The sequence below is a fragment of the Ovis aries genome, chromosome 1, assembly GCF_016772045.2.
Source record: "Ovis aries strain OAR_USU_Benz2616 breed Rambouillet chromosome 1, ARS-UI_Ramb_v3.0, whole genome shotgun sequence".
Taxonomy (NCBI): Eukaryota; Metazoa; Chordata; class Mammalia; order Artiodactyla; family Bovidae; genus Ovis; species Ovis aries.
In genome coordinates, this window is record NC_056054.1 from 165,529,892 (window position 1) to 165,549,301 (window position 19,410).

Consider the following 19,410-nt stretch of genomic DNA (forward strand, 5'->3'; position numbering starts at 1 on the left):
AAGAGTCTTATCAGGCTTAAGTTCTGACTTAATGTGGTCTTATGTTATAAATTAGAAGTTTCGATAGGTGAGGATTTATTTCAACTTGGTCTTTGCTGATATTAGCAAGAATTTTTATCTCCTGTCGTGGAGATAATTTGTATCATGGCCTGATAACTGACAGCCCTTAAGGCTCATACCCAGAGTGATATTAAAAAAGGGCTTATTTTAATAAGTACAGGTGTTAAGCAAGTATTGGCCTAAGTCCTAGTGTTATTTATTGGAAATTCTGACAGCATAGCACAAAACTTGGTTATTGTTTTCAAAAGTGTCTGAAAAGCATTATTTTATATAGCACAGATAGGCTAGGTTTTAGGAAAACTTTTTTAAACTGTGAATTATTTCTGTTCCAAGAATAATCTCTCTTTCCACAGCAGTTAATGCCTAAGACTGCTCCTTTATTATTGGAAGGATTAACTGATGTCTCCTTATAGTAAACAAAAGCCATCATAGGTTTTCCGTTAATCCTTTATATCATTAAAATGTTGCTGAAATTACTTATTAATACTTGAAAGATTGCTTTCCAAAGAGGAAGACATCAAATCTGTGTATATGGTTACTGTCACCCTTTGGGTCAATTAAGAAAAGTTATATGTGTGTAGAGAGAGGGCTTTAGAAGGAAGAGGAGGGAAAAGAAAGCTTTCTGTAGCCTGGGATCTTTTATTCTTTACAAAGGTGCTGTGAAAGAAATTCCCATGATTATGCCCTTGGATCTTTTTCATTCAGCTTCTGTTGTTCAGTTGCTAAGTCTTCTCTGACATCTTTATCATACTGCTAAGGGGGGTTGATATATCAGGACTTTTTTTTCCTTCTTCCTCTTTATCTCTAAGCACTGCAGCAGCACCTGGCAGACATCAATGTGGATGGACCAGAAAACGGATATGGCCATTGGATTGCTAGCACCTCAGGTTCAAGGAGCAGCATCAATTCTTCTGTGGATGTAAGTGTGTATATAGAACATGTCACCAGATTTGGATGAATGCTCAAAAATGATGATTAACATCTAAATTCTACCTGTAACAGAAATGGAGTCAAAATATTTCAAACACGTACAATGAGGAAGCATATTGTTGTGAGGTTAATGAAATCACAGGAGCAGACCTGCATAGTTAAACTAGTCAGGAGTTCTGGTGGTCTCCTTGCTGAATTCAGACTTCTCCCTCCCCAGCTGCAACTTGGTATCACTTAATGACAATTTTCTACTTCTGCTTAAATATCAACAGAGATAATTCTGAGTCCTGTGACTAACTTGGGCTTTAAAGTGAGTTGATTCTCGGACTCTCCCAATTAGTTTGTCCCAGGAGAATAGTGAGGGTAAATTCATTCTGTTCTTCTTTGGAAATATTTGGGCAATAAGTCTTTTATGTATTTTCTGTATTTTGTATCATCTGCATTCAGTTCAGTTCAGATGCTCAGTCGTGTCTGACTCTTTGTGACCCCATGGACTGCAGTACACCAGGCTTCCCTGTCCATCTCCAATTCCCGGAGTTCACTCAAACCCACGTCAATCAAGTTGGTGATGCCATCCAACCATCTCATCCTCTGTCGTCCCCTTCTCCTCCTGCCTTCAATCTTTTCCAGCATCAGGGTCTTCTCAAATGAGTCAGCTCTTCGCATCAGGTGGCCAAAGTATTGGCCAAAGTTCAGCTTCAGCATCAGTCCTTCCAATGAACACCTAGGACTGATCTCCTTTAGGATGGACTAGTTGGATCTCCTTGCAGTCCAAGAGACTCTCAAGAGTCTTCTCCAACACCACGGTTCAGAAGCATCAATTCTTTGGCACTCAGCTTTCTTTATAGTCCAAGTCTCACATCCATACATGACTACTGGAAAAACCATAGCCTTGACTAGGTAGACCTTCATTGGCAAAATAATGTCTCTGCTTTTGAATGTGCTATCTTGGTTGGTCATAACTTTCCTTCCAAGGAGTAAGTGTCTTTTAATTTCATGGCTGCAATCACCATCTGCAGTGATTTTGGAGCCCTCCCCAAAATAAATTCAGCCACTGTTTCCATTGTTTCCCCGTCTATTTGCCATGAATTGATGGGACTGGATGCCATGATCATAGTTTTCTGAATGTTGAGCTTTAAGCCAACTTTTTCATTCTCCTCTTTCACTTTCATCAAGATTAATTCTCCACTTTCTGCCATAAGGGTGGTGTCATCTGCATATCTGAGGTTATTGATATTTCTCCCAGCAATCTTGATTCCAGCTTGTGCTTCCTCCAGCCCAGTGTTTCTCATGATGTACTCTGCGTATAATGTTAAATAAGCAGGGTGACAATATACAACCTTGACGTACTCCTTTTCCTATTTGGAACCAGTCTGTTGTTCCATGTCCAGTTCTAACTGTTGCTTCCTGACCTGCATACAGATTTCTCAAGAGGCAGATCAGGTGGTCTGGTATTCCCATCTCCTGAAATTTTCTACAGTTTGTTGTGATCCACACAGTCAAAGGCTTTGGCATAGTCAATAAAGTAGAAATAGGTGTTTTTCTGGAACTCTCTTGCTTTTTCCATGATCCAGCGGATGTTGGCAATTTGATTTCTGATTCCTCTGCCTTTTCTAAATCCAGCTTGAACATCTGGAAGTTCACGGTTCACGTATTGCTGAAACCTGGCTCTGTCATTTAATGGTTTTCTTCACAAGTAATGATCCTTATCTACCTGATGATCATTCTTTAAATCAGAAATAGAAGGAAAACTCCAGTGCAGTCCTGCACTTACCAATCAGACTTACCTGGGTGCTCAGGTTTTATCTCCAGAACATATTTTCTTCATGATCTCCAGCAAGATCATTTTCACTCTGGTTTCTCCATCTGTGCAGATAGGGGTGATAATACCAGAACTTTCTTCATAATAACGACATGAGGATTAAATGTACAACTGACTGTAAAGTGTAGTACCTGTCACTTACATACGATACAGTGTCGTTTACATACTTTATACTTCCCTGGTGGCTCAGATAAACTTTGTAACTCATTAGATGATGAATTGAGGCTTATCTTCACCCTTGTAAGTCAAAGCAAATTATTGTGAAATTGTGCAGCTAAAGCTTCTCTGAGAATTAGGTTTTCAGCATGATCTTTTAGGTATCTAGGGGCTCACCGTTGTTTCCGTTTTTAATATCTAAATACGGTGGATATATTATAATTTGTTTTGTTAGTCCCTTACTATTGAATATTTACATTGCTTCCAGTCTTTTTCTGTTGTGCACACTACTATTCATTTTTGTACTAATGTTTGCATATGACATGATTATTTTGGCCTAGAAATGAAATAACTTGATCAAAAGATTACATGTCAAAATCCTTAGAATTCTGCATTATTATCAAATTGCCCTCCAAAAAATATCATGCTAATTTATATTCCCACCCACAGCATTGGATAGTCTCTCTATTGAAGTTTTTATCTTCAGATTTAAAAAGCAATGATTGAGGCTATTAAAGAAACTCTTAAAGATGTGTTATCTTCTAAAGTACCAAAGAATTCCATGGTCAGTATAATTTGGTTTTGAAGTTGGATATGGAAATGGAAACATGATTTTTATGTTATTTAGTTAATGCCTTACTTGTTTTAAAAATAAAAGTAATGTATTTTAGTTAATGACTGACTTCTTTTAAAAGTAAAAATAATACATTTTAATTAATGACTTTTTTACAAATAAAAATAATACATTTCATTGTAGCATCATATGTAAATATTAAAAATACAAAGAAAGCAAAATTAATTGTTACCTAACCATGGATAACAATTGTTCATATTTTGAAATATTTTCTTCACATCTTTTATAATGCTTTTTTTAGTATTGTATTTTAAAAGTAGTGCTCAGAGTGTACAAATAGGTTTATTTTCTGCTTTTTCACTGAACATTTTGAGCATTTTCTATTTTTAAATGCTTGATTTTTAAACTTTTTGAAAAATAGTTTAGTGACTAAATCCTAGGCATTTTCTGATTATTTCCTTCCCATAAATCCTGAAGAGGAATTAATGGGCAGAAGATAGGCAGATTTTTAAACTTTCGACATCTGCTACCAGCTTGCCTGTAGGGCAGAGGTCCAAGGCCTGTTAGAAGCCCACTGCACAGAACAGCAGGAGGTGAGTGAGCAAAGCAGCTTCATCTGCCACTCCCCTTGACGCCTGAACTATTCCCCAACCCCCATCTGTGGAAAAATGTCTTCCACGAAACTGGTTCCTAGTGCCAAAAGGACTGGGAACCGCTGCTGTAGGATGTAAGGGAACAGTTATATACAATTCAAGAATTATACTCAAATCTATTACACTAGGTGCATAAAGATGACTTTTCTTAAGAAATAAAGACCTAAGTAATGTCTTAAACAGCAAAAATTTACAAAGAATAAATGTTTCAAAATTTAGCTATATGAATGATACTCTGATTGTAATTTTACTTATTTTTAAAGAGTTATCTGAGTTAAGAGGTCAATGATTTTATTTCTTACTGAATAAAAGGTAGTTTCAGCTTCCACACATTTATGTGTGTAATACATATTCTCGATTTTCATTTCTACCTTCCGTTCCTGAAATGGTTTCACCCAGTGTGTCAGTCTACTCGGGCTGCCCTAACAAAATGCAACCGATTAGTGACTTAGACAACATAAATGTATTTCCTCATTGTCCTGGAGGCTAGAGGTCTGGGATGAAAGGGTTGACAGCTTTAATTTCTCCAGAAGCACCTGTCTTCAGCTTGCAGATGACAGGGCCTTTTTTCTGGGCTTGTAAGCCCCTGATGTCTCCCCTTTATCCTGTGAGGACATCTGTCATTTGGGGTCGGGCCTACCTATTACATGACCTCATTTAACCTTAATTTACTCTTCAAAGGCCCTGTGTCCACCTGCAGTCACTTTCTGAGGTATACTGGGTAATTAGGACTTTAAGTTATGATTTTGTGGTAGGAGGTGCACCCAGTTCAGTGCATTAACATCGAGACAACCTTCAGCAGTAGTGTGTCTTGCTAGTCATTTGGAGAGCAGTTAATTCATCAATAAATTCTTTTTTTTCCCCTCCTAGGGTGAATCTTCTAATGGTTCAAATGATAGAGGAATGAAATCATTAGTTAATAAAATGACTGTTGCTTTGAAGACAAAATCTGTTAATGTCAGGGAAAAAGTTATCAGCTTTATTGAGAATACATCAACTCCTGTGGACCGGTGAGTTACTTATACAGTATGAATTTGGGATGAGTAACTCAAGCTAAAGAAAAGTATCTTACAGTAAATGTTAGTTGACTAGAATGTGCTTTAAAAAAGGACTGTAAATTACATTTTTTTTAATTAGATGATTCCAGTTTTCATTATCATCACAGAGATGTTCTTTATTGCTGTAAAGTTTGACTGTGAAGATTACTCTCTTCTCTCACTGCCCAGAATAGGTGGCAAATAATAATTCTGCCCCTTTCAAGCCATTCATTAGAAAAAAATGTTCCAACACTATTATGTATAATCCCACCTGTCAGGTGGTTGGAATCATCTGTTAAGTGCAGTAATCTCATATCAGTAATCTCTTTCTTGGCTTCAGGAATTTAAAACCTAGAAAATTGAGTCATACTAAATAAAACAGAACCCCATTTTCTTAAATTTAAGGATTCAGATCTTCATAGAAGTTTGTTCACAACATGTGTGACCTCACTTTTCCCATGAATTACAAATGAAGTAACCAGCTAACAAATAATAAGGAAGTTTAAGAATGTCTATTACATTGTTTCTCACTGGGACTGTTGAGTGCACAGTATGTTTTCTTTTTCTCCATGTTAGTTTCACTGATCTTTCTTGTTCTTAGAGTTCAAAGCTAACCTAATAGTTCCAGTGTGAAATTTGTTTCTAAGCAGGCCTGATCTTGGAAATGTGTTACAGTATTTAATTTCATCTCGTCTTACTTGCAGTATCCTAGGAGAGTTGAAGTATTTGACTTTAAGAACTGAATATAAGGAATGTACTATTTTTCATTTTATTAAATAAAGTACATATGCATACACAGGTATATATATTTTTTCGTTTAGTAAATAACAAGATGTAGGTTTTTTTCACTAATCCAAAAAACTATACTTTGTCTAAAATGGGCAACTGATAAATAATGTTAAAAGTTTTTTTACCAAGGCTGAAAGTTTTTTTTGCTCATTAAAATTGTGTCTGCTTTCAAAAGCTTTATTTTTAAAAATACTTTTAGTTAGTGCATTCTCAATTAGGGTACTATTATTGCTACATTTTGTAGCATGAACACTTAAAATTTTATTTTAAAATGAACTGGTGATAATACTAAGTTGAAAAGGCTATTCTCTTTGTTAAAGAATCACTTGAAACTGGCTTTTCTTCATTTTTCTTTGTACTTGGGATCGTCAAAACATTTTTGTTTTTAATATACACTCTGGGTTAGAAAAACTGATTATACTATATTTTTGTTTTAAAGCTGTTGTGTTTTTAATAATCATATTGTTCTGTCCTCTGCCTCAATTTGCTGTAGAATGTCTTTCAATCTTCCTTGGCCAGACAGAACATGTACCGAGCGGTAAGCCAATGAGTAGCGCAGCTTTACTGGACCATCCTTTTCCTTTAGCATGCATCATGCTGTCTCTAAGCCTCTTGCTGTCTTCGCTCAGATTTCATGCAGCTGTCTCAAAGGCTGAGCTCTTCTCATTCTGCTTTTAGGAGTGTGTGATGCTGATATGCTTTCCTTTTGGTTTTTTTGCTTGATCATTTAAATTTTTTTCCTTGCCTCCCCCTTTATATCTCCCGTTCCTCAGATGAAAATCAAGTAATTCAAACACAACAATTTCATAAAACGAATTTCATGTTTTTATTCTAAGACAGAGGAAGATGAGACAAAGAAAATACGTAGTCTCAGAGTTGGGAGGCTATTAGCTTTGGAGATCATTTACTTTTGTCTCATGCCCTAACAGTGGAGAAAATTGTAGCACCTGAAAAAAAGCATAGTTTGTGGTTCAAATTTTTTGTTATTTCATGTACACGATGTCATTTGATAATATTGCTAGAATTTTCTTAATAAGATGTATGTGTTTAAGTTGGAGAGACAACATTATATGAATCAGTTCCAAAGAACTCCAGTTCTAGGGTTCTGCCTTTGCTTTTCCTTGAAAGAAATTAGGCCACAGTGGATATGTTAATATATAATCCATCTCTTCTCTGATCCCAGTAAAATGGGGTACTTGTTATTAAATTCCATAGATTTAAAGTTTAGAAATCTACTGGATCTTCAATTAGGATAAATAATAGAACCTTATACTATATGGCTTTACATTTTTGTATGCATGACTTTTCTACAATTTTAATTTGAATATCAATTACAGCAATACCTATGAACATTTAAAAAGAAGTTCTAGTCATACTTTGAAAAGTAAGTTAAGCTCTGGAATAACGGAGTTGACTTTTTTGGCAGATCATTTCAGTGTTTTCAGTGAATTGGAAGTAGCATTTTTACCAATAGTTTACTTTCAGCTTATGTATAAGATTTTATTTACTGTGACTGCTCCTGTATGATGCCAGTTATAGAGCTTCTATTACAATTTTATAATTTTAAAGGGGATGGCTTCTTTTAAAATTATAATCTATTTGTGAATCATCTTTCTGTTTTCTCTTGTTACAGGACCATCGAATTACTCTGATTTTTTTTTTAACTTCCAAATTTTATCCCAAAGAATTTTTAAAAAATTAAAAATTATCTTTTCTGGTCCCTAGAGATTATATCCATTTTGAAAATAGAACTTAATGAAAAGTTACAATAGATTTGGGGTTTTTTTGAGCCCAGTAAATAAAGTTAAAATCTATTCAGACTATTTTGTAGATTTTGTTTCTGCAAAAAAGCATAGATAGACTGCTTTTAAAGAGTCCAGCCATTGAGTTTCAGCTTTTGATAGTCTTTTAAGAACTTTATTAGTTACCTTTAACCATCTTGTTTATAAAAACTGCATTATATTATACATTTTGCTCAATAATGTATAGCTTCGTTGTCACTTTTGGATGTCACTTTATTCATACTTATATTCTGGTGCAAGGATTTACTGTAAACATTATCTTCATTATTTTCTATATTATAGAAGTTTAATTATGCTTTAATATCAGGAAAGAACCAATAACATGATCTCATACAATTTTATAATCTAGATGACATAAATGTATTGTTACATAAAGCTATGTTTGTCTTTGCCTTTTGTAAGAAAGCTGAATCTGATTTGCATAGATTTATTTCATTTTAACTATTTCTTTCATTTCTTTGTCTTTAATGAGTAAAATTTGCTAATTTATAGGATAACTTTACATTAGATATGCTTTAGCATAAAAATCAAATGATTTTATGATTTTAACATAAACTGTAAGCAGTGTATTGATTAACTTACAATTCTGTCATACACTCAACTCTTGTTAGTTTTCTGTTAAGGAATATTGTTTTGGGAGAAGTAAAGATTTAAGCGTATTTTAACCAAATTAGGTCATGATTTTTATTGATGCTGTGTGTTAAGAAATTATTTAAAATATAGATTTGATCTCTGTTTTTTGGAAAAATTGAATTCTAAGACACATAACTTAATTGAACTCTCTCTTAACATGACAAGGGAAAAAGCAAGCCACAATTTTCCTTCATCATAGATTATCTTAGCTGAACCTTATCCTACAAATAATACAGTACTCTTTCTCCAGAAACATGTGATATTTTGTCTAAATATTTTAATTTTACTTCTTGGTTTATTGGAGATTACCTGAAAAGTAACAAGGTATTGATTTTTGTATAAAAAAGAGAGCTTCCTACAGAACTAATTAAGTTTGAGTTTACACGTTGTTTGTTTCTGCCACTTGAGAATGAAAGGCAAATTCATTTTCATGGTTTATTTATGTAAAAGTAGCATCTTAGTTTCTATTGCAATAGAAGTAACAGAAACAAGAAAAAATGGGAGGAAAAACCTTAAGACATATGTATCCAAATGAAAAACCCTTCAGCACTCCTACTAGAATTTGAATATTTGGTTTCATAAACTGTTTTGTCTAAGAAACATGTATGTAGTACTTGCTGTATGCCAGACATTATTTTAAGAGCTTTACCAAATATTAACTGATTTAATTTTCACAGTAACCAGGAAGAGTAGATATTGTCATTACCGTTTTACAGCTGAGGACACAGAGCTCAGAGGTTAAGGAATATCCCAGTGCATTGGTTTATATGAACATTAAAATTGTTTTAAACATAATTTTTACAGATTTGAAAGCATTCTGCATGTCAAGACCCTGTGCCACTTTTGCTAACATAATTTGCTTATCTTGTTTCAATTTCCTTAACATAACTGTCCTGAAGCTGGGTGGTACATGGTGAGGTAGGGGGTGGACAAAGAACATTTGTATTTTGTTTTAATATTCAGATGATACTTGGGGAAACTTTAGAAACTTAAGTGATGATTTCCCTCTTACAATTCTCTGAATATAGGCATGTGAGCAGCAGTGACAGAGTGGGTAAGCCTTACCGTGGCGTGAAGCCTGTTTTCAGCATCGGGGATGAGGAAGAATACGACACAGGTGTAGTACTACACTTCTCTGTATACAGACTGCTTTCCTCAGGCGTCAGGAGTGATTGTAGAGATCGTTCTGGGACCAGCAAGACACAGTGAGGTTCTGTAGAGCAGGTTGGAGAGTCTGTGGTTTTTCTATTAAGAGTTTGGTTTTAGATGCCTTAAATTATGCAGTAGAAATGCTGAGTAGGCAATAATTATAGGCATCTAGTTGAGGAGAGATGTCTAAGCTGGTGATAATCTGGGAATTATCAGTGTATAAATAGTATTTAAATCCATGGGGTTGGATGTAAATCCCCTTGATTCAGCCATGCAGGAGATTAAGAGTTGTGAGACTGAAGTTCAGGAAATCTCAAAAATTGAGACATCTGAAAAGAGCCTTTTGAAATTGGGGACAATATCCTAAAGGGCCACAAGATGGGGATATTGTGCCAGGGAAATTCATGATTGTCTTTTATGTTTTAAAAAATAATTTATTGTTTTTGTTCATAATCCCGCTGCTCAGATTACCCTGATTAAGTGATCATAATTAGTATTAATGTGTGTTGAGTTAGAAAAAATATATAAAAATATACATTGTATATTAAGTATATGTTGTATATAAAAGTACAAAACAAGAAGAATACTCCTAAATCTCATCTTGCTTTTTTTCACTTAGTAATACATATTATGTATTTTCCACCTCAGCCCACAGCTGACTTCCTGTTATACTAATGCACCATAATTAAATCAGTCTTCTCCTGGTTGACCCTGGTAGTTTTCCAGTTTTTTTTTTTACTATTTCAAATAGCAGTGGCTATCTTTATTTGTGTGTGTGTGTGTGTGTGTGTGTGTGTGTGTGTGTGTGTACGTGAACATATATTCACATATATCTAGGTGAACTTTTGCAAGTGTATCTAGAGGGTAAATACTTCACAGTAAGATTGCCAGATTGGAGGGACTCACATTTGACATTTTAATGGATATTACAGTCACCTTCCTGAAAACTGCATTGAAGGGAAAATAATTTTCTTTATGTTATTTTTTTGAAGCAAATACGCAGAATTTTTACTTTTCTTCTATATGTATAAAAACTCTTAAAAGTACATTTTCTCTTTTATAGTGTAACAAAATGATCAGTACATTGTATTTTATTTCTTTATAGCTTTTCCCCAACACCTTCTCTAGCTATTCTTACCTCTGTTTCATAAACTTCTGTGTGCTGTTTGTAATTGTTTCCCTTTCTCCTTTTTGCTCTGTCTCTTCTATCATTTTCCTGTTACCTATCAGTCTCTGTCTTTCCCTAAATATTTGTTATTCCATTAACAAAAGGAAGAAGGAAATGGATGAATAAATGTTGGTGTATTTTCACACATCATATTTTTATATATACACATATGTACTTACACTCTGGAAAATTACACAGAAATGAAAATAAGAAAACTGGAGCTATGATTATCAACATGGGTAAAATTTATAACATTGGGAGTAGGGTAGCAGTTGGAAAAGAATACAGTTGAGCAGTCTGTTATTTATGTTAACTTAGAATGCAAAACAGTACTGTATATTATTTAAGAATATTCATGTTTGAGTAAAAGTAAAGATGTGACACCAAATTCAGATGGTCACTGTTTCTTGGTGGCAAAGAAATGGGGATGTGATTGGGCAGAAGTCCATGAGGGCTTTACTTTTTATTTGAGCTAGAAGTGAATAGATACGTGAGATTTCCTTTTTTTTACTATGTCTCTTGTATCTTGATTTCTTGAAAAGTGAAGAGAAGAGCATCTGCAATTAACTCTAGGGAGTGTAATTCCCTTTTTTAAATTAGAAAAACAGAATAACAGGAATGTCTTACATTTCTCTCACATAAAACACCACTAAATAGACTTACTTATCCCAGGATTATTTTGTTGTTTTTTTCCCCCAGAATCAGAAATCAGTAATTTTGTAGATGGAGTGTAATCTATAAAAATATTGAATCACTGTGTTATATACCTGAAACTGATATAATTAGGTAAATCAACTGTACTTCAATAAAAAAGGAAAAGAAACCAGCAAGAGAAAAAGAACTCCGCCATTTTTGCCCTCAAGATAGGTGGTAATATTATTATTGGACAATTCCACCATCTCCCTACAGACTAGTCATAGATTAGAGTTAATGTTGTATAAATCAAAAGAGTTGAAATTCCTCAGGTAGTTTAATATTATAATAAAAGTATATATGTAATATTTTCACTTGATTTTCTTACCATATGTAGTGATGTTTCATCATAATACTTTTATATTAGTATCATTGGCACAGGAAATACAGTAGCTGGGTTAGAATTCATTGTTTTGTTTTTCAACCTGTGTGTTTAAAATACTACTGAAATTTTTTTTAGGCTATCATTTTTAAAGTTGGTGATACCCACTTTTAACATCTTAAATTCTTTACAGATGAAATTGACAGTTCTTCAATGTCAGATGATGATAGAAAAGAGGTTGTGAACATTCAGACTTGGATAAACAAGCCAGATGTCAAGCATCATTTTCCTTGTAAAGAAGTGAAAGAAAGTGGACACATGTTTCCTAGGTACTTTTTATTTAAGTTGAATTTTCTTCTAAATTTTAGTTTTGGTTGCACTGGGTCTTCGTCGCTGTGCATGGGCTTTCTGGGCTTGGGGGCTGCTCTCTGATGCTGTGCACAGGCTTCTCGTTGCGGTGGCTTCTCTTGTTGTGAAGCACAGGCTCTAGCAGTTGGAGCATGTAGGCTAGTGGTGGCGCACAAGCTTAGCAGCTGTGTTTCTGGAGCGGTAGAGCCCACAGGCTTCAGTAGTTGTGGTGCATGGGCTTAGCTGCTTGATGGCGTGTGGAATCTTCCTGGACCAGGGACCAAACCTGTGTCCTCTGCACTGGCAGGCGGATTCTTATCCACTGTGCCTCCAGGTAAGTCCCTTGATACTTTTTAAAATGCCTTCTTCAGAAATAAGATTGAATCTAGGGAAGTCATGATATGAAGGTTAACTGTGAAAGAAATTTTATGTATCTCAGTACAGTAAGATATAATTTCTTCTGTCAGCTTGTATTATATATCTTGGTTTTTAAAAAAATATTTCTTAGGTAATTTTTTGGGAAAAATTTAAACAGATAAGTTGAATAGTACATTGAATATAAGCTTCTTTCAAACTCAGCTACTTTTAACTTTTTCACACTATCCCATCTCTCTGTGTAAATATCTTTGTATACACATACACACTTTTCCATTGTCAAACCACTCAGGAGAAGCTTATAAATATGACAAGTGTTTTAGCGTAAATCTCTCAAGAATATGGATAGTCTCCACAATTCCAATAACACTGTCACATCTTTAAAAACCTTAAAAATGAGCATCATTTCACATGCAGACCACATGCAAATTTTTCACAGTGTCTCCAAGGTATCTTTTATAGTCTTTATCCTTTTTTCCTGATCCAGGGTCTAGCCGTGTTTTACACATCACATTCGCCTTCTCTCTCTCCTTAGTCTCATCCCTTGAACAGCAATACTGCTCCCCTCATCATACTTCCTGCTTTTGTTTGTGATGAGTGAATCCTTTGAGTCTAGGTCAGCTGTTCTGCAGAATGTCCCTCATTCTGGATATCTGTCTTATTGTATTTCATAAAAGTGTGTGAGTACTATTACTAAAAGTGACCTGAGACACAAGGCCTGGTGTGGGTGTTAATAATTCTATCCTTATTTTGTCTTTGGGGCCCATTTCCGAATATTACTAAATATGTAAGGCAGTCCAGATGTTGCTTAGCGGTTTTTGATATAAAGTATATGCTATGGTATGTTGCATGAGGATAGTTTGCTGTTAAGTCTGAAAGGTAGTATATTTCAAATACCATGTAGAATAGATTCTGAAAATCCATTATTTTAATAATTTCTAATTATAGTTTTTATTATATTAAATATAAACTTTACTCTTAAATAGTTACAGGATTTATCTGTCAGTAAAAAACTAATTTTGCCTACAACTGAAGGAAAATTAAAAGCTGTTATTAGGTAGGTTATTTAAATCAATAGTGATCCTTTGCCTTCAAAAGTGGTTTCATCTGGAGTTGAACATTTTTTATAATTGGGACTGTTGAAGTAACAGCTGTTCTGAATGACATTTCTTTTTGTTTTTTTTAATCTTTGTCTCTCTCAAGTCATCTGTTGGTTACTGCAACACATATGTACTGTTTAAGGGAGATTCTTTCACGGAAAGGATTGGCCTACATACAGTCTCGACAAGCACTAAATTCTGTAGTTAAAATAACATCCAAAAAAAAACATCCTGAGCTAATTACCTTCAAGTATGGAAACAGCAGCGCTTCAGGAATAGAAATCTTGGCAATCGAAAGGTAAGATTTTCTTAGGATGATATTATCTGAATTACTGAATTAGTTCATTATTAAACATGATTTGCTTCTCTCTTTGGGGAAACGGATGGTGGAATAGGATACCTGAACCACTTTTATTGGTGTTCCTGCTATCTTTTCCTTACAAATTTGTTGTAATATATGGATTAGGCATTAGCACATGATTTCATTAAGCGCCATAGCTAACTTCACAGACTTTGACAGAAAGGTCTTTAGGAATACTCTACACCAGTGCTGCACTACATGCTGCTTTGCAATTAAATGAGCTTTTTTTGGAATGTAAGTCACTGTTTTTATTTTCCTTCGTCAAAAAATTCTTGTTTTGAAAAGTCTCAGTGAACTAAGCAGTGTGCTGGATGATGTAGTTAGTTAACAGTCTGATTCAAGCTCCTCCTCGCCTTCTTGTGGACCAGTGACAGACAGTTCTTGGACTGGCATCAGGGCTGTAGCCACATTGCTGTTGAAGCTAAATCATCTTTAATCTTACAGGTAACAATGTGAAGCCCAGAGGGATTGAGTGACTTCCAGATCTTCACACTTAGCTTGTGTTAGAACCAAATATAGCCCTCCTAACTCCTGATCTACAGTTCATTCCACCCTGCTCTACGCAATAAGAAATCATTTTGCATTTGGATTTTCTTTCTTTCAAAATAGCACTTTTGAGTATATGTTGAGATAAATGACGGGGAGTACATGGGAGGGCACCTGTGCTGGATTTGTGGGTCACTTCCCCATTGGAAGTGGAATCTGAGTCCTCAACAGAAGGCGCTGTTATTAACATATATTTTTCCCCCCATAGGTATTTGATTCCAAATGCAGGAGATGCTACCAAAGCCATAAAACAACAGATCATGAAAGTTTTGGATGCTTTGGAAAGTTAATGTAAACAAAAATTATTTCAGAAGAAATTAAGGCAACCAAGAGAAATATGGACATATTTTCCTGACTGAATACTAATTGGAGACTTTCATTTGCTTATGGGGGTGCTTAAATAGCAAGTCTAAGAAAGTGTAAATTATTATAATCAATCTCTGGACAGTTAAATTTTTTTAAATTTTCTTTTGCATTTTTGGTTTTGTAAAATGATTTCTTATAAAGGTCAGTTATCAAATGACTTTAAAGTAGCTGACCCTGTGCCCTTATAAACTAAGGGTGCAGAATACAGTTCTGTTTTGAAGAGCTGTTTTAAGAGAACATGCATCAGTTTCAGATTTAAAAGCAACCATACACATGTGTATTTGCAATGTCTTCACTGAAAATTAGAGATAGAATTCACTGAAGAGACCCCTGTAATTGCTACATTTAGTTTTACCCACTGAGCAATGTCAGAAACTAAAAAGTATTATATAGATCAATAATTAGCTTGCCATTTCTGATCTTAAAAAAGAATGAAATCTTTTTAATAAAATGGATGAAGATTCCAGCCAACTCAAATTCAGACCAGCTAGTAAAATGTTGAAACATCAGTTTCTAAGTCATCTTTGTACCATTAGCTAATAGTCTTAACACTGAGTGCTTTAGATACTAAACTTCATCTTAATTGTATCTAAGGAGCAGTTAAAAGCATTATAATAAGTAGGTAGGCATGTTAAGATTAAAACTAACACTTGGGGGACAAAATTATATCTTTACAAGTGTCATTGGTCTCTCTTACAAGAGGAGCATTTGATTTAGGATATTTCAAAACAGGTGCTGAGCACACATGGATTTATCTTCTGTGAGATTATGTCTATGACCACACTAATACTGACTTAAAGAAAAGGTAGATGATTGGAGAGCTGTATAAACTAGTTTTTATCATCACTTCATGAAATATTTTTCTCGTTTTTTGTTTTCTTATTAAAGTTCTAGTGGTTTGAAATGATTTTTATTCTCTTAATATGACAAAACTGCAAGGGGTCTGCTTTATTTTGCAGCTTTCTCAGTTTAATTCATTGAGGTTTGTGTTAGACACATTTGGTGAAAGAAATCCAGGAACACATTTGGGGTCATGGAATGACTGCTTACAAAAATCTGTTTGGGAAGTAACAAATCCTCACAACCCGCCGTGTCTTAAAATGTCATGGATTATCTCTAGGGGTTGATAGAAATCTTCAGATAGATCCTGTTTACAGCCAGTTATTTTAATTTACTTAAAGGAAATCAAGTGAATAAAAGGCAACATAGTTCAAGATATTTTATTCTCGTATCTAAATAAAAACAGTTTGAGTGGTTGAAGACATTTGCATGAAACTGCACCTGGTACAATACTTGATATTTATAACTCCCCACGACTGTTGTATTGCATTTTCCCCCTTCTTTTGGTGCCCCTTTTAGAAATGTCCTGAAGTCTCATTTTTTGCCCATTTCAGCCATGGGACTTTTTTCATAATATTAATGTAAAGATGTTTGTGTTACTCTTTATAAATTACAGTTGTAAATAAATCAGTACAATTTGCTCAAAACTTTGTGGGTTTTTGTTGTTGTTTTTGGCCATGCCAACGTGCACGTAGGATCTTAGTTCCCCAACCAGGGATAGAACCTGTACCTTCTGCATTGGAGGCATTGAAAGTGCAGCCTCTTAACCACTGGACCACCAGGGAAGTCCTCAAAACTTTGTTCTTAATGACAGTATCTCTCTCTCTTTCTCCCTTTCCACCCATTTGTAAATCTCTACAGATACCACAAAATTAGGAAATTGAAGGCTGTCCTTACAGTGCAATTTAAGTGTTCCAATTTCAGGTTTGAAAGTATTAGATTCCTCTTTGTGTTCATGCAGATGGGGAAGAGGAAAGAGGGAGTTTAAAACTAATGACATTATATTCTACATGTAGTAAATTACTCCACTGAACTACTCATCTAAAATTGTTCACTCGTCTTAATAGCCCAGTTATTCATGAATATCAAATAAAAATACTTGTCACTGATTGTGCCAGGCACTTACATAGCTGTATCCTCTCTCCACTGGTCTGATATAAAGACAACTAGAATTCACTCTGGGATACCCACATCTATGTACCCTCCAGGACTGCAGGACTTGCAGTATTATGAGTTTGGTTCAGCTCAGTTCAGTCGCTCAGTCGTGTCTGACTCTTTGTGACCCCATGAATCGCAGCACGCCAGGCCTCCCTGTCCATCACCAACTCCCAGAGACCACCCAAACCCATGTCCATTGAGTCAATGATGCCATCCAACCATCTCATCCTCTGTCATTCCCTTCTCCTCCTGCCTTCAGTCTTCCCCAGCATCAGGGTCTTTTCGAATGAGTCAGCTCTTCCCATCAGGTAGCCAAAGTATTGCAGTTTCAGCTTCAACATCAGTCCTTCCAATGAATATCCAGGACTGATCTCCCTTAGGATGGACTGGTTGGATCTCCTTGCAGTCCAAGGGACTCTCAAGAGTCTTCTCCAACACCACAGTTCAAAAGTATTAATTCTGCACTCAGCTTTCTTTATAGTCCAACTCTCACATCCATACATGACCACGGGAAAACCATAGTCTTGACTAGATGGACCTTTGTTGACAAAGTAATGTCTCTGCTTTTCAATATGCTATTTAGGTTGGTCATAACTTTCCTTCCAAGGAGTAAGCGTCTTTTAATTTTATGGCTGAAGTCACCATCTGCAGTGATTTTGGAGCCCAGAAAAATAAAGCCAGCCACTGTTCCCACTGTTACCCCATCTATTTGCCGTGAAGTGATGGGACTGGATGCCATAATCTTAGTTTTCTAAATGTTGATCTTTAAGCCAACTGTTTCACTCTCCTCTATCACTATCATCAAGAGGCTCTGTAGTTCTTCACTTTCTGCAGATGGTGTCATCTGCATATCTGAGGTTATTGGTATTTCTCCCAGCAATCTTGATTCCGGTTTGTGCTTCCTCCAACCCAGCGTTTCTCATGAGCTTGTAATTACTGTATTTTTCTAGATGAGAAAACCAAGGCTCAAAGAAATTTAGTGCAAAGAAAGAGTACCCCTCTTCTCTCCCCGATCCCTGGGAATTAGTATTGCTTATTAAGTTGTAAACCTAGATAGCATATTCAAAAGCAGAGACATTACTTTGCCAACAAAGGTCCGCCTAGTCAAGGCTATGGTTTTTCCTGTGGTCATGTATGGATGTGAGAGTTGGACTGTGAAGAAGGCTGAGCGCCGAAGAATTGATGCTTTGTAGTCCCTTGGACTACAAGGAGATCCAACCAGTCCATTTTATTTTTATTTTATTTTTTTTGATTTAATAAAGTTTTATTTTTCAAAATGTACAGCTGGTGGGACCTGTTCATGCATCTTCACCAGCAGCTGGGGCATCTCCACCCTTGGTGTTTCTGGTGTAAATCACTTGAGCTCTGTGCTTTGAAACCAGTTTAATAAGTCCTTTACTAAGGAGTTCCTGAAGGGCTGCTCTGGCCAGGGAACCACGAATCTTCAGTCTCTCAGAGACCACAGCTGGAGTTATAAGCTTATAGTTGGGAACTTCTTTACAGAGTTTGTCATATGTTGCTTTGTCAAACAAGACTAGGTTATTGAGCTTGTCCCGAACTTTGCCTTTGGACCACTTCTTCTTTTTGGCCTTGCCCCCAGATTTGTTCACTGGATCTTTGTCTTTCTTGGCCGACTTTCCGGCATCTTTCTTCTTCTTGTCGTCCTTGGGCGGCATAGCGAAGCCCGGAGAGCAGCTGCAACCACTGCCGCCTCGCTAAGATGTCGGACAAAAAGGCCAACCAGTCCATTTTAAAGGAGATTAGCCCTAGGATTTCTTTGAAAGGAATGATGCTAAAGCTGAAACTCCAGTACTTTGGCCACCTCATGTGAAGAGTTGACTCATTGGAAAAGACTGATGCTGGGAGGGATTGGGGGCAGGAGGAGAAGGGGACGACAGAGGATGAGACGGCTGGATGGCATCACCAACTCGATGGACGTAGGTTTGAATGAACTCCGGGAGATGGTGATGAACAGGGAGGCCTGGTGTGCTGTGATTCATGGAGTCTCAAAGAGTCGAATACAGCTGAGCGACTGAACTGAACTGAACTGACTGATTAAGGTGTAAAATGAATCCTCTAAGATTTGATGTCACTTGCCCACCATTACGGAGAAGACAATGGCACCCCACTCCAGTGCTCTTGCCTGGGAAATCCCATGGATGGAGGAGCCTGGTAGGCTGCAGTCCATGGCGTCGCTAATTGTCGGACACGACAGAGACTTGGCTTTCACTTTTCGCTTTCATGCATGGAGAAGGAAATGGCAACCCACTCCAGTGTTCTTGCCTGGAGAATCCCAGGGACAGGGGAGCCTGGTGGGCTGCCATCTCTGGGGTTGCACAGAGTCGGATACAACTGAAGGGACTTAGCAGCAGCAGCCCACCATTAACAACACGTTTCTAGTAAGGATGATAAATTTATACTGATGATTATTCAACCATTTTTTGCCACTGATATGTTTTACACAGTACCTTTAAAACTTTTTAACATGATATTCTAACATACTAAATTTAGAGCCATAGATTGGTAGT

The 19,410-nt window shown here is 36.0% G+C and overlaps 2 protein-coding genes across 6 annotated transcripts in view; one reads left to right on the forward strand and one right to left on the reverse strand.

The window, feature by feature from the left end:
- TBC1D23 (TBC1 domain family member 23) overlaps positions 1–16,371 on the forward strand; it is a 55,334-nt gene extending 38,963 nt beyond the window's left edge. For 4 of the 5 annotated variants that reach the window (XM_004002877.6, XM_060416624.1, XM_060416622.1 and 1 more), the window contains 7 exons: positions 870–979; positions 5,066–5,205; positions 6,515–6,559; positions 9,485–9,573; positions 11,982–12,117; positions 13,715–13,909; positions 14,727–16,371. In XM_004002877.6, coding sequence (XP_004002926.1) covers positions 870–979; positions 5,066–5,205; positions 6,515–6,559; positions 9,485–9,573; positions 11,982–12,117; positions 13,715–13,909; positions 14,727–14,808 — 797 coding nt within the window. In that variant the 3' untranslated portion in view covers positions 14,809–16,371. The remainder of the gene's footprint in view (positions 1–869; positions 980–5,065; positions 5,206–6,514; positions 6,560–9,484; positions 9,574–11,981; positions 12,118–13,714; positions 13,910–14,726) is intronic. The other variant, XM_004002876.6, reaches the window with a different exon arrangement.
- Positions 16,372–18,108: 1,737 nt separating this feature from the next.
- On the reverse strand, positions 18,109–18,619 carry LOC114118459 (small ribosomal subunit protein eS25). The gene has a single exon (XM_027979690.3). The coding sequence runs from the start codon at positions 18,556–18,558 to the stop codon at positions 18,181–18,183; it is 378 nt and encodes a 125-aa protein (XP_027835491.1). The 5' UTR covers positions 18,559–18,619; the 3' UTR covers positions 18,109–18,180.
- Positions 18,620–19,410: the final 791 nt, after the last annotated feature.